At 39.7% G+C, this 15846-nt stretch overlaps 1 protein-coding gene across 1 annotated transcript in view; it reads right to left on the reverse strand.

Moving 5' to 3' along the window:
• The window catches only part of TRANK1 (tetratricopeptide repeat and ankyrin repeat containing 1), a 68804-nt gene that overhangs the window by 35101 nt on the left and 17857 nt on the right, over positions 1-15846 (reverse strand). The window contains 3 exon segments of the mRNA XM_025039314.1: positions 745-999; positions 3777-3938; positions 11170-11340. Of these exon segments, the coding sequence (XP_024895082.1) occupies positions 745-999; positions 3777-3938; positions 11170-11340 (588 nt within the window).

Genomic DNA, 15846 nt, shown 5'->3' on the forward strand with positions numbered 1-15846 from the left:
AGCAAGCAGAAAACCATGCAGCCAACCACTCTTCCAAGAGCCTGCATACATGAAAGCATTCAACATTCAAGAGTCCTAAGAGAGAGGGACTATTATCATTTCCATTTTACAAATGAGGAGACGAAAGTATAAATAGCACGCCCAAGGCCACACAGTTAGCAATGGCATTAGGAAGGGGGCAGAGGAGAGGAGGTAAGTGTTTCCAAATTAGTTTTAAAATAAAACCCAATGCAACAGGACATCCGCACACTCCAGACACACATCCAGCCAAGTGCGATTGTGCCGATTAAAGCAGCAGATGTTTCCACCCACCAATTATTTGGCTGTTTCTTTAAAAACAAGCATCGCAAATCCCAATCCGTTGATTAGAAAAGAATGCCACAGAGTCGACAAGGACCCATGCAGCATATGGAGTGCAGGGAAATGTCCAGCTGGAGGTCAGGAGGAAGTGACTGATTGCTATGGGCTGAACTGGGGCCAAGGACCCCTCCACGTACTTGAGGGTTCTCACACGAGAAAGGAAGAGAAGGTGACAGAGGTAACAGTAATTCACGGAAACGCAGAGTTCCTACAGGGCGACACCCACTGACAAGCCTCGCTGTTTCAACATGATTAGATATGGAGGAAGAGAATGAGGGAGAATTTAGAGGTGTCTCTAGAATCGAGCAAAAGACCCCATGACAGACGGTGGCCTGAACCCCCACAGGATGAATCCTCCCACGCTTACCACCTCAGCCTGCTCACCTCCTCTGTCCACCAGGCAGCCCAGGAGCTGTGTCCTGCGCTGGTCCCAGGTGCGGAGCAGGGGGATGATGGTGCAGAGGTCAAGGTTTGAGAAGCTGCAGTCTTTAATGAGGCAGTCTCCGAGTGGCGGTTCCCCGCTGACTTTGCGGGTCAGCAGCAGAAGCACTTCCGGCCATTTCTGTTTTTCCAGTAAACACTTGATGAAGGTGTTGGCACAGTCGCGATTAATGTCACAAACCACATCAGGAGGAATTTCTTTCAAAAATAAGAATACATCACACTCCAAGATAAGGCTCATATGATTTCTGTCCCCACTACAACCCAATCCATATGTACATAAATAACACGAATGACTGATCAGTAGTTTAAGCACTGAGGAAACTATAAACAAGTGATTACTTTGGGCAGGCTACTTAACCACTCGCAAAGCTTCTTGGGAAGGTTAAAAATACCCTAAGGACTGCAGAGCCTGGCCCAGGAGGAGAGTAGAATGATGACTGTGTCTTAAGGAAAAATACTTGAGTTAGGGCATTCTATTGAGACTAAAAGGACAAGAGGCCGGCTTAAATTTTGCATAATGTTTAGAGTGTGTCTGCTTAAGTAACACTGAAATACAGGGAGACGCTATAGAATAATTAAAAAGTCAAGAGTTACAGGGTAATGGTTAGAGAATGGTGTAACCCCTATTCTTAATTTTGTATCCTGATTCATAAGTATTGCCATCTGATCTCTGATGTCTGAAGACAGGTTAATAGTTATCCTAGTGTATCAAAGAGGTCCTCATAAGGAAATTGCCAGATTTAGCCGATAAAAATATAAAATATAGGATGCCGGTTAAATTTGAATTTCAGATAAAAACAAATAAAATTTTAGTAAAAGCATGTTTCATGCAAAATTTGGGACATACTTATACTAAAAATGCACTCATTGTATATCTGAAATTATAATTCAACTGGCATTCTGTATTTTGTCTGGCAATCCTACCAGTAAGAAAGCAGGGAGGAAGAGAAGAAGGTCACCTAAATAAGAGCAAATTGTTTTACATTTGCTAGTTTTTACTTCCTATATTTTTCTAAGTCTTCTGAATGAATATTTATTTTAACATTTAAAATGATCATTTGAAAATGAGGAAAAATCAGTATAGGTGACCTTTTCAGCTTAACAGGAACCAGCAAAATAAAAGTGTAAAATACAAACTTTTATATTAGACACTTGCAATTTTCGTGCTCCAGAATCTATTCGCTTGTCTTCTGCTAACAGTGCTCTCCCAACCACCAGCACGCTCCACATGGCAAGGAAGAGGGCAGGGTATGATTTGGGTCTAAGCCAATCAGGACTCACCATCCCCCTGGCCACAAATACTAGTTCAGAGATACACACTGTGACCAAAAGTGAAGGACTTTTGTTCAAACTTGAGAGACAGCTGGGTCTGTAGGTCCAGAAACTCTGGAAAAAATAAAGTCCAGGATCTTGTCTCCACAGAGACTCTAAGGTGAAAGCCAGCCAGGGGACAGCTGGATTACAAGATAGGAGATACTGGGTCTTGCTGACATTGGTTAGATCATCGGACCAGCTGTACCCGAAGGCAGCCTGGCATTCCTACTATGACTGTTTAAAATGTCACTTTTTTGCTTGTTTAAGCCAATTCGAATCTGTCTGCCACTTCCAACAGAAATAGTTCTAAATATTCTATCCTGTGGCCAATTAAGGAAATGAAGAAGAAAAAAAGAGAGAAAGAGAAAAAAATTCAAGAGAGTTGGGTGGATTAGAGATGCTGAAAGAGAATTGGGAGAAGACTTTCACGAAAGACAGGAAGAGTAAGGGGCAGGAAGGAACCGAGAAAGTAACCTAGCCAAAGTGAGAGATAGAAAGACCACACCAGCATACACAGTCCCCAAAGAGAGAGAGAGAGAGAACACAGGAGAACAGGCTGTAGGACATGAAGGACAGTCAAGAGTAGCATTCTCATCTTGCAGCCCTTAGATGTTTACCAAAGACCAGTGTTTTATTTTCACAACCCTAAGTATAAATGAGGCCAGTCTTCACGGGTCATGGGTTGGATGACATAAAGTCCAAACACCAAAGGCTCCCTAGAAGTGGTTGCACAGAATGGCTTTCGTCTACAAGACTGCAAACAAGGTGGCCTCATCCCAGAGTCACAGGTGAGCCGCTTATCTCTGACCCACTCATATCCAAGAAAGAAAGAACGGCCTGGCAAACTTGCCTCACCTCCACCTGCCTTAATGGCTGGTGGGTGTTAGCATTTTATGTGCAGGAAACTGGACTAAGTATTTTATATAGGTCATCTCAGAAGTTTAGTTCCCCAGACAAGGCAGAGAAGAAGAAACTAAAGCTTAAAGATGTTAAGTAATTGGCCCAAGGTCACAGATCTGGTAAGTAGTAGAGTTAAAATTCAGAACAAGCCTTCAGCACTAAGATCTGCTACATACCCTGAAGAGCATTTGTGGGTCACAGGCCACGCCTTCTTGCAGCTCTCTCTAAAATTGAGACATCTCAGCCCTAAGGGGTCCAAGTGAGTGCTTTATAGCCCATACTAACTGCTGATGTTAAAAAGACAAAATTTTACCTTCTTAGGATTTCTAGAATTTCCCCTAATTATCTAAAGTTTGTCATCTAAAGTTCTTTTCTGGAACTTTCCTGATTTCCCTATAATGAAAAAAAATTAACAAGCAATTTTATAATAACTTTATATACCAACATTAGTCAATATCTCTACAGAAAAGAAAAACATCTGTGGCATATTAAAAAAGGACAGTCTATGCAAAGGGTAATTCTAAAAGGACATATGAAACACTAGTCACAGAGGTTGCTTCTGGGGATGAGATTTAGGGACTGAGAGTTTGGGGCGGATGATAGACTTTTCACTGAAGAATGTTCTGTGCTGTTTGAATGTTTTACATGTAGATCATGTCGTTTATTTTCTAAATTAATTTTTAAAAGATAATAGAAAAAGTTTTAACGAGCGAGCATATATCATCTTTAACATAATTGAATGTCGTGAGAAAAATTACCTTGCAAAGAAGAAAGGATGCGCAAGAACCTCTGGACTACATTTTGCTTCATAAAGTTTTTATACAGTAACCGGTTTCCTGAGTTCATGTACTTCACCAGCTGCGCACAGGCCTTCCGGAAAAGGTCACTCTCACTAATGGGTCCATCACCATTGCTCAGGCCTGCAAAACACCACCAGGTGAGATCACAGCTGCGGGAGACTGCAGAAAACAACCACAATTCTCTACCCCTTGGCGAATCCATACACTTTGCCAAGTGACTTTGCGGCTCCTCCCATCAGGAAGTGGAGACTTTTCCCTTCTCAGATCCTTGATTCTGGCCTGGCTTCATGACTTGTTATGACCAACAGAATGCAGTGGATGGGATTTCTGTGCTGGCTCTGAGCCTGGACCTCTAGAGGCCTTGTTTAGTTCTATACGCTCTACTGGGACCTTGACCTCTGCCCTGTGACCAGGTCTAGGCCAGTCTTCTGTGGGATGAGACAGCATAGAACAAAGAAGAATCAGCCCAGTTGTCTAAAGCTGGGCCACATAGATGTCAGAGAGCCAAGACCAGCAAGACTACAGACACTTGGAGTTCAGTTAAGGCTATGAGAACAGCCCAGCCTAAACTGCTGACCTGCAGGATCATGACCTAAAAAAAAAAAATGCTTATTGTTTTATGCCACTAAGTTTTGGGGTGGTCTGTTATGCAGCAGTAGATAACTGATATAACAGTTCAGGGAAGGGACAGCTGGAGGATGACTTAGTGCAAAGCAACTTCCAACTATCCACAGCTTCGGTTTCCAAGGTTTCAGTTACTTGCAGTGAACAGTAATCTAACAATATTAGATGGGAAATTCCAGAAATAAACAGTTTGTAAGTTTTAAATTGCATGCTGTTCTGAGTAGCATGGTGAAATGTCACACTGCTCCATCCCACCTGGGACATGAATCATCCCTGTGTACAGTGTATCCACATTGAACATGCTACCTGCCCACAAGTCCCTTAGTAGCCATTCAGTTTCAGAGAGAGAGAGAGAGAGAGAGAGAGAGAGAACGACTACATTCACATAAGTTGTATTATAGCATATCGTTATAATTGTTCTATTTTATTATTAGTTATTGTTAATCTCTTACTATGCCTAATTTAGAAATTAAACTTTATCATAGGTATGTATGTACAAAAAAAAAAAAATAAGGTTCAGTACTATCCACAGTTTCAGGTATCCACTCGGGGGGGGCTTAGAACATATCCCCTGCAGATAAGGGGGGACTACTGTACCTGACAGCCACACAGGTGTCACACGGGCAAGCAGAAAAAGCCAAGAGTAAGGAGCCATCTCTCTGGCCAACAAAGGGAAGACAACACTCCTTTGGTTCAATTTACTTGAGAAAGTAGTCATAATTAGGAAATGCCCACTGATGGAATGTTGAAAAAGGTCAAATGTTTTATTTGATATCAGATTATGCACTCAAAAAGCACTCTTGGTTAGAACAGAATCTTTCTGAACAGATAGGGGAGCAAAATTGAACATCTTTCTTCACACCCAATGAAAAGGGCCTGGCCCGCAGTGTAAGCACTATCATGTTGCAAAGAGATGAACAAATGTTCAGTATTATGGTCTAGCAAAGCAAAGCAGGAATACTTTAAAAGAGATGGACTATTTGAAAATGGGAAGAAAATAAAAAGCATCCTACCTGCAGTCAGGTTTCCTAGCAGCCAACCCTAAGTCAAGGATTTGTACGCAAGTAGTTTATTAAAGAGGAGACAAGTGAGTGGGAGAAGCAGGTTGGGGGTCAGGGAGGAAGGCGGGCCAGAGTCTGAGCTCAGGTCAAGTCCCACGCAGAGAGCAGACGTGCCTGATCCCACAGGGGAGGTCTAGAGTGAGTCATACCTCACAGCTGTCCCCATTCAAGGCGAGGAAAACAGTTTTTCAAATGCTCACATCTGTCTGTCACTGGCCACAGGCTGCCTCAGGAGGAAGTAAATTCCCAGACACTACTGGTTTGAAGGAGCACAAGCAAAACAGGCTCCATGAGCCCAAAGACTGTTCTCCTTAAGAACAAGCTTTAGGTGCTGGCTTTTCAGGCGCTCCCATGACAGGGAGCACACACGATGCTACAAGGGGTCCAAGCAGAGCTCTGACAGCTGCTGTGCCTTCCGATACACAGCCAGATGACCTTTCAATAAATCAAGTCAGAACTCCAGAAACACACACACACACCAACTTCTGGGGCAAATGCCCACTGCCATCTAATCAAATGACCTTCAGGTGCCAGACGGAACAAGACCCACTCTAGCACTATCCTCCAGAGAAAAAGAAAGGGAAATCATTTGCCAAAGAAGACCTCCATCCCCTCAGCGGGAAGCTCACTCTGAGATAGAAAACACGCACGTGGTGTAACGATAACTGACCAGCACTCCTGGACTCGGCCCTCCCACCTTCATCCTAAAACATCCAGGAAGACACAAAAAAGAATTCACAATACAGAAAAACAGGACCCTTGGTAAAGGAGGAAATGCCTTCACTATCAAGTAGATGGCAACCTGCCGCTTGCCTCCCTGACTCACGCCATTACAAGCTTTCCGGGAACATCATCTTTCCGCCAGGGGCATCGGTATAAAAGTCACCTGAAATCGAAAAAAAATATACCACGCTTGACCACAGAGGTAATCAGATGCAGTTGTATAATATGAATGGTTGTGTGGTTCTGAAGGCAATTATAGGGCAGAGAAAGTTCCAGACAACAAGAAAGAAACCAGAGAATGATATCAACAATGTAAGAATGCAGAAAGGGAAAGGCTAAAACACTGACGAGGGTATCCCCGGTAGGTATGGGTGACATGTTTATTACCCTAAACTTGTCTGGTTTTATCCTAAAATTTCTGTAAGCTTAATGAGAGACAAAAGAAATATCAGGATATAAAGTTTGTTTATACATATTAATCACATTTCTAAAAAAATGTGACTACCATGTAACAACGATAACAACCAAAGGGCTGAATAAAAATATGCAGAAGTGTAATTACGATAAATTTTTGTTTTTTATATAAAACTATATTTTTACGAATTTTCTACAATGATCATATTTAGTAGATATATGTATAAGTGTATAAGTAGATTTAAAACTAAAAGTCAAACTAAAAGAGATCTGAAGTTAAAATAGTGTTCAGAAGTGTTAGAAAATAGAAATAAATCATTTCAAAAGGAGATTTCATTTTTGCCTGAAATCTTTCTTTCAAGCTAAAAAAGGCAAAATTTGTAAGTTTTATTACACACATTTTATCAATTTAAATTTATGTACCCATCTCATTTTTATAAAAGAAAATAAAATGAATAACTATAAATTCAAGGAATAAGACTAAATAAGCAAATCACAGATACATTAAGTTTTGGGAGTAGGTGGGTTTTTGTAGAATTAATATATTTTGTTTTCCTTTCTTATATTTTATAAGTTTCCGGAAATAAACCATATATTGCCTTTATAATAAGAAAAAAGTATCTTGAGCATCCTTTAAGTAAATACTGCAGGCCTGTGTTTACTAAAAACAGGACACCATCTTGGTGCTGAAGAATGCAGAGACAAACCATGGCCTCTGAGTCACAGGCCCTGTCTAAGGGGAAACCGACACACAGAGAAGGTTCCAGCATCCTCTGAGTGCTGTGCTGTGCTAGAGATGCCTGCACCAGCACAATGCGGAAGGCAGCTGTCTCCCCACTGGAGGATCAGTGAGAAAAGCTTCAGAGAGCTGGATCTGTGCTCACTTAAAAGGCCAGGCATTAGTGAATCAGAAGATTCCCAAACCTCTTGTTCTTGATCCTAAGGAACATGTTCAGCAACAGCTGCCAGGGAAGATGGACATGCTGCCATCTGGTGGTGGTCTTGGGAGGCGGGTAAAAACAGTTACGTAATCCTGACTACTCAGCAGTAAAGAAAGCCTTGCTCCTCGAGTGGGCTCTGGCTTCCCCCGGCAGCTTGTGAGAAATGCAGAATCTTGGGTCCTGCCCTGAATCTGCTGAATCAAAATTTGCGTTTTAACAGGCTCCCCGATGATTCGTGTGCACGTCAACATCGGGAAGCTCTGGTTTAGGGGACAGCAGAAATCTTCAGCGAGACCTTTTATTGCTCAGGTTTTGTTTCTCAGATGAAAAAGCTGCCCTACACACACAGACATCCTCACTTGCCAGCCCTTTCTGATAACTGCCTTCTTCCTCTTTTCCGATTTTTATCAGTTTCTTTTGCTTTTCTTTTATCTTAATGTTTCTCTTATGGTCTTTCAATATGCCTCTAGCATGGCAAGGAAAACTTCATGCTCAGTGGTCTAGAAAACTGTAAAATGATTAAACATCCAATAAGTTTACTAATGAGCATTGGGGGCTTTAGGCTTGACTGCCATCATCAACTATCCAGTGAGCCAAATGGCACGCCTGCGATGGGGCACATTTCTCTTGCATGGGCTTTTCTGCCAAGCAAGCACAGTAGAATTCTAATAAGTAAAAAAGAGACTAGCTGCAATTCTACTGAGTGTCTTCTCTTAGTTCCAAAGCTGGACTGGATTTAGTTGGTAAAGAAGCACCGAGAGGAAGGGAGAGCGAGACCCTGTCTGAAAAGATGTTTTTAAGATTAACAGATATTAAAAAATTCTATTACACAAGGAAACTAAAAAAATCAAAATTTAAAAACTAAATAAAAATAACTGATTTATGCTAAAGTCTATAACACTAAATATACACATATACAGTATTCTAAGCATTAATATTAAAATTAATAAATAACAAATTTGCAAACAATCAATCATTTTTCTACCATTTACTTTTGGTCCTTTTTTTATTGACATTTTAAAACTTGGAAATTCACTGGCCAAGATAGTTTCAATTTCTCAAACAGTAGAGACCATTCTGAAACAGAGATTACAGGCGTAAGCTCTCAGAAAGCATTTCACAATGATTTATTAATTACACTATCTCACAGAAGAAATCATAATTTCTTAAAATAGAGGCCATTTAAAAACTATACATGATGTCACAGCTTTAAAAGAACATCCATGCAACACAGAGGACTCTGTAAATACATTTCTCTCCCCTCATTCCCATGGTTTCATGGAAACAGAAGATATTTTAAATAAATAAATAAAAATTAAAATACAGATGGAAAATGGGAGAGGGGGGTGTTAAATGAAAAGCAGCTTCAATCTCCCCCATGTAAAACTTTCCTGACCCTGGCAATTGCGATGATCCCCAGTCTGTCAGACTGCTTCCTGCTCCCACCCAACACCCTATAAGCTGCCTGAAACTTGACACCTACTTATCCATTCCAGGGAGGAAGTGTTTCCAGGGAAACACAACCAAATAACGTCAGTACATGCACGCTAACCATCTATTAAGTATTCATCAGTCTAGTCTTTCATTCATAAATGCAAACCATCCAAAGATAAGAAGATAATTAAGGAAAAGCCAATAGCATAAAAGAGAAGCAAGAAAATGAACAACTGATCCCCCCCCCAATATAAATAATTCAGAGCAGAAGATGTTCTTTTAAAAAATTTTTTTCAATATTCTTAAATGCCATCCAAGAAGAAATGGCAAATGTAAACAAGCACAAGCTGCCAGAGATGAGGAATAATCAGAGAACAGGAAAGAGTTCTTAGAAATTAAAACTGAACTTCCAAATTTAAAAAATGCAATGGACAAGCTGAATTATAAAAGGAAAAGCTGAAGACCAAGTTAAGGATCTGGAAAGAAAAAAGGAGACAGAAAACATTAAGGAAAAGTAGAGAGACGTGTTATAAATTCAGGAAGCTCATCCATTTAACAGTGGTGGCAAAGAGACACTGAAGGGGAACAAAATGATAAAAGATAATTTCTTTGAGCTAAAAAAGTTAGATTCAAAAGGGCCAACAAGTGCCAAGCAAGAAGAACGAATAAGGAAGGGCCCACACCTAGACATATCCCAGAGAAATTTCAGAACTCTAAGGACAGAGAAAATCCTAGAAGGGAAGATAAATGAGACTGACATCAGACTTCTAATCAGTAGCAAATGGAGGCTAGAATACAATCAAACAATTTCTTCAGAGTTGTGAGGAACAAGGTTTTATAGCATATTTCATAAATCTAAGAAACCATGGATTGTCAGACACACCAGAAAAGGCTACCATCAACCTGGGACATGTCACTGATTATGAAACACATTCTAGTTTGCAAAGATGTTAAAATGTGGGAGAAAAGTGCAACTTGGAATCGATGAAATAAAATGCCTATATCCAGGCATATTATCAACCAATAAAAGGATTAAAGAAAGACTTTTCAAAAACTCCATAAGTCTATATTATCCATGTCTCCTCCATGAAAAACTTGAGTAAGTACTCTAGCAGAGCAAGGGAGAAAGTTAAGCAGACAATGTGAGCCACCAGAGTCATATATGAGTACAAGAACTAAAAGAAGCATAGCATATGGGGCTAAAGTCTAAATCAAAGTCTAAAGAGTACATATGTGTACATACATATATATACATATATTTATAATAATGTATATTACATGTATGTTTCATTAAATTGGGATGCTTAAAGAATAGCACATTTATTTTTTTAATTTTTCAATTATAGTTGACATTCAATATTATATTAATTTCAAGAGGAGAGCATAGTGGGTAGAATTTATATAACTTACAAAGTGACCTCCCCTCCATAAGTCTAGTACCCACCTGACATCATACATAATTATTACAATATTTAAAAAGCAAAGTTTTCAGGACATTTGGTCATTCTTTTCTATGGGTCCAGTTACACTACTAGTTGTAGAAAGTGTAACATTTACATAATCATCCTACCATGCAAATGCCATTTACTGGTTTTTAATTTTTAAAATCAATCTATAGATGAAGCGTAGAAAACCTAGAGTTAAGGAACAGAATGTAAATGACACAAATAACATTACAAGCAAAATTCAACAAGTTGGACTGACTTGTTGCATTTCATCTTATACAGCAATCAGTCGATAGATGTCCCAAACTAATAAATCAAGAGATAGAAATATAAGTTAATATATCAGTGCATAAATATAATTTAGTGTAGTATAAGTGTTTTTTAAATTGTTGGCTATGGTTGTTTCTGAAAAGTAGGATTGATTTTTATCTCTTGCTCTGTCTGAATTTTTTTCCTTTTTTACTATGTGCATGCATTAAAAAAAAAAAAAAATCACCCATGATATCTAAAGGTGAAGTTCTCACAATGTCACAGAGATTCTCTAAATAAGCGTTTCCCATTCTTTCAAAAAAGGCAAACAAGTTTTCCAAAGACTGGAGGTCTCACTTCCATCTTCGTATACCAGAAAAGATAAACTGATTTGTATCTCATATCACAGAAGCAGTTTTATGCCCTCTCTGAAAAAAAGTTAATTCACTGGAAGCTGTACCTGATAAGTCCTTAGAACACGCAGCCAGATTTTCCAAGTGACTGTTGATTTTGTCGATGGCTTTGAAGTTCTTACTCCTCTTCAGGACATCCACAGCAGACCGGGAGTTCCGATCCAGCAGAGTGGGGTCTGCCCCAAAGCGCAGGAGCATCTGCACATCCTCAGTTTGTTCTAGGGCAGGCCAACAGGAAAAGGGGGCATTGTCACGGTTCCTTCTGTAAGGAGATGTCCCCATGAGTGCTGTCTTCCCAGTTTCTGCCTGAGCAGCCCAGACAAGGAGACCAATGACCCTCTGCTTACAGACCCTGAACTGCTGGCCTTGGGCAATTCACCTAACTCCCAGAAGCAAGGAGTCCTGTGTGGAGTGTGAAGGACAATAGCTTTTAAGAGATTGAGAAGTACGCTCCTCTATACCTTTCTCCCCTCTCCTTGGCAACAAGCAAGGAGAGGGGGAATCTGGTTACTAGGCAACAGTTGTAGCTGTAAGGATAACAGCAAGCCGTGACTTCAGATTTCTTTATTCCCTAGAGAGGAAACAGAATATTCTTCTAGAAAGAAAAGCCTGTCTGGGGACAGTAGAAGAAAGTGGCAATTGCCTTCGCATCAGGGTCTTTTTGTTGTCACTGTTTTCTACCCTCCCAGCTCCTACCATCTGGCTGCCAGCTCTATTTGCTGCTTTAACGAATCTATTTGCCAAACATAAAGGTGTCTCTGTGGTCACAGATGCAATCGTTTTCAGAATAGAACAGATGTATCCCTGGGGTATGAAGACTTATGTGGGCACGGAGAGTTAAATTAAGAGTCGATGCCTAATTCCCAACTTCAATACCCATGCTTTCCTAAAATTCACCACCTTGACCAGGCACCTATACTCCAGCTATTATCCTGCTCGTGGTGTTCTCCTTTCCATCTCCCCAGTTCTTCCGCTTTACAAAAATATGACAAAATAAAAAGGTCCTACTTCTTTCTTCTCCATTGAGTAGGCAGAATTCTAAGACTGCCCCCAGTATTCCCAGGCCCTGGTATACATATACCTTCTCCCAGTTCTTCAGTCAAATACTACTCCACATACTGCTGCGATGAGAGTTTGCAAATGTAATTAAGGTCCCCATACAGTTGACCTTAAAGACAGGGAGATTTTCCAGGTAGGCCTGACCTAATCACATGAACCCAAAAAGTCAAAGCTATAGAGGTCACAGATGAAAGAGGGCAGAGATTCAAAGTACAAAAGGGATGTGATGCACAAGAAATTCTCCACTGCTGGCTTTGAAGACAGAGGGAGCCACACGACAAGGAACGTGTGTGGCCGGTAGAAGCTGACAGCAGCCTTTGGCTGAGAGCCAGCAAGGAAACAGGGACCTCAATCCCACAACCACAAAGAACTGAATTCTGCCACAACCATGTGAGCTCGAAAGAAGGCCTGGAACTCTAGATGAGAACACAGCCCAGCCAATACCTTGATTTCAGCTCCAGGAGACACTAAGCAGAAAACTCAGTCTATCACTCCAGACGTACAGAACTGTGAGCAAATAAATGGATGTTGTTTTAAGCTGCTAATTTTATGGTGATTTGTTGCATAGCATGGAAAACTAATGCAGTTACCATAATGTATTGCTCCAAAGGAGGTGAAACTCCTGACCTCCGTGGTATCACCTAAAGGAAAATTAGATGCCTGCCCAGTGCCTTTTAAAGGCACTTAGAATGACCAAGACAAACAAACAGAGACTCATGGACATGGACAATGGACTAGTGGTTCCCAGAGGGTAGGAGGTGGGGGAGGAGGGAAGAGGTAGATGGGGTGAACGGGGTCAAATATGGGGGGGGTGGGGGAGGGAGTAGTGGGGTAAAGGGGATCAAATATACGGTAGCTGAAGGAAACTGGACATTGGGTGGTAAACACACAATAAAATATACAGATGTCAAATTATAATGTACACCTGAAAATTATATAATTGTATTTTCTGTCCTTAAGATGCTTAGGGAGCATACGGCCTTTCATAGACAACAGAGCTGCTAAATGGGAGCCAAATATGGAACTAGCTGACTTTCAAGTATTCCACTTGGAAGGCTGCTGGTGCTCACATATGCCATATATAAGACCTATCCTACATATCTGGTTGCTTGTGGCAGTGATAATGCATGTCTACAAAAAAGAGGAAATCTTATTTTGAAAAACAAATAAATAAACAAACAAATAAATAAAAATAAATAAAAGGCATGACAATCCATCCTCCTCTTACCTCCTTCTCTTCAAATTTTAATATGTTTGCTTTTTTTAATGATCTCTGTAGTCATAATTTTAGTAATAATTCAATCTGGAAAAAAATTAACCCTTAGATTTAAGATTTAAAGTTATATGGGTGCTTTTGACCCGGAAGAGTATCACTGGATGACAAGACTTTCGAGCATAAATCGTATTAGGGCAAACTCCTTTTTAAAAAGTAAACTGGAAATATGAATCAAAAAAATACACATTTGATATTTTGACCACTAAAGGAACTTGTCCTCCAGGCATATCCTCTGTTTGGCTCAAGTAAACTCTAATAAACTCTTATAATTTCTTTTTTAAAAGATCATGTCTATAATTTTAAATGGATATTAGAAAACATCAAATTGTTGTGTACTTATATTCTACTATATACAAATAAAGGAGTGAGATAGGAGTTTTATTTTAAAACATCAATGTGAACAAAATTCTGAAAATTACCTTTTTAATTATTTAGACTCATAGATAAAAAATTCTAGACGTCAACTTAAAAACATGTCAAGAGGTACACAGGCTTTCAAAATTTTCTAAAAGAATAAGGAAACAAAATTTGAAGACCACTGACATACTAGACTTTTTATTTTTTTTACTTGACTAGCATCCATTTGCCTTTTTTCTGATAAAAAGCCAGTTTACTTTTGAGAAAGCACCTCTCCCCCAACCCAACTCTACCTGATTTGATAGCAGTTTACACTAGAAAGACAGATACACATGCCTGTCAGCATGACATCCACTACCATTGCCCCTGCTCCAGGGGCAAACACCTGACTGAGACCTGGCCAATCAGATCATTCCATCCTCTGGCTCTAGTGGTTGATTGGTTCATGAGACCAAAGTTAAGTCACTGAGACTCATTCCAAGGCATTTTACTGAAATATTGAAATAAGGTATTCTTTTTGCTGAGATTAAAAAATTGGCAGAACATAATCCAGAATGTTCTGGTGGTTTCAGGTGAAAGAGAGACTGCCTAAGAATGTACCTAACACAGAAAGAGAAGAGCTGAGAGGTAAGACAGATTCTCGAAGACACCTTAGGAGTACCTCGACCAAACTCAGCTCTTTAGTCACATGAGTCAATGAATTCCCCTACTTGCCTAAACTAGTTTGAGCATCTGTAACTGGTAACCAAGACAGAGGAAGCTAGTCCCAACCCATCTTCGCTTCTATAATTCTAAAAGATGAGCATATCCAGGCTTTGGGTCCAACTGCTGCCCTAAGACTCTCAAACCACTGCTCCAGAACCACCATAACAGGGGGACCATCATAACAAGTAGTCCCCACCAAAATGCCAACAGAACAGAAAATTTATAAGGCCCTATAATGCTGCAATTATTTCGAATGGTGATTTGAAATTCAGGCCACATTGAAGAATCTGCAGGTTTCCTGACTCTTCATGTACCAAAAATGTAGTCAAGATGGAGATAACCTCATGCACTATTGGGGCAACCTCTCTTGGGTTCAAGTTAGCAATAGCTTTCAAAATCCAAATACATATCAATATGCTAACATCTTAAAACTGTATATGTGTTCTTACTTGTACATACAAAAATATTTGTGGGAAAAAACATAAGATATTGATAACATTGGTTCCCGAACGGTTGAAAGACAGAGGCAGCATAGAGATTCTCATTGGGTACCTTTGTACCTTCTGATTTTTAATGTAATCTATTTAAAATTTAAATAAGAGGTCATCACAATAAAGCATACAAACTCTTTGAACAAGAAATTTCTCAACTAGGAAATCACCCTATGGATACATTCCTAGCAGTTCACTAAGATGAACATATAAAAATGTTCTCTGAGCATTGTTTTCAGTAGCAAAATAAACTGAAAACCATTTAAACATACATCAATAGAGTACAGTCATGTTAGAGAGTACCAAGAGCTATTTTAAAAATTGAAATGGCTGTGCAGGTACTATAAGGGAAAGATGGCCAAGACATATTGCTGAAGTAAAAAACAAATTGCTGAACAGCATGTAGAGTGTGCTCACATTCATATTTGAAAGAGAAAAAAAAAGACATTTGGCTTTATGAATATATATACTGGCAAGACACTCAAAAAATATTTTGGTAGTTAAATTTGTGGATGAGAATTTACTTTTTAACACATCTTTTTGAAGTGATTTGTTGTTGCTGGTTTGGTTTGGGGATTTTTTTTTTATTAAAAACTTGCACTTTCAATTTTTTTGCCTTTAAAAATTTTTCTGATTGAGATACAGCTCGCAAACCATAAAATCCATCCTTTGAAAGTGTTGAATTCAGTGCGTTTTAGTATATTTACAAAATTGTGCAATCATTACCACTATCCAATTCCAGAACGTTTTCATCACCCCCAAAAGAAAACTATATATATTAGCAGTCACTCCCCATTCTCCCCTTCCTGCCCCAGCCCCCGGCAACCAGTAATCTA

Source organism: Pteropus alecto, unplaced genomic scaffold (genome assembly GCF_000325575.1).
Source record: "Pteropus alecto unplaced genomic scaffold, ASM32557v1 scaffold10, whole genome shotgun sequence".
In the NCBI taxonomy this organism is placed as follows: domain Eukaryota; kingdom Metazoa; phylum Chordata; class Mammalia; order Chiroptera; family Pteropodidae; genus Pteropus; species Pteropus alecto.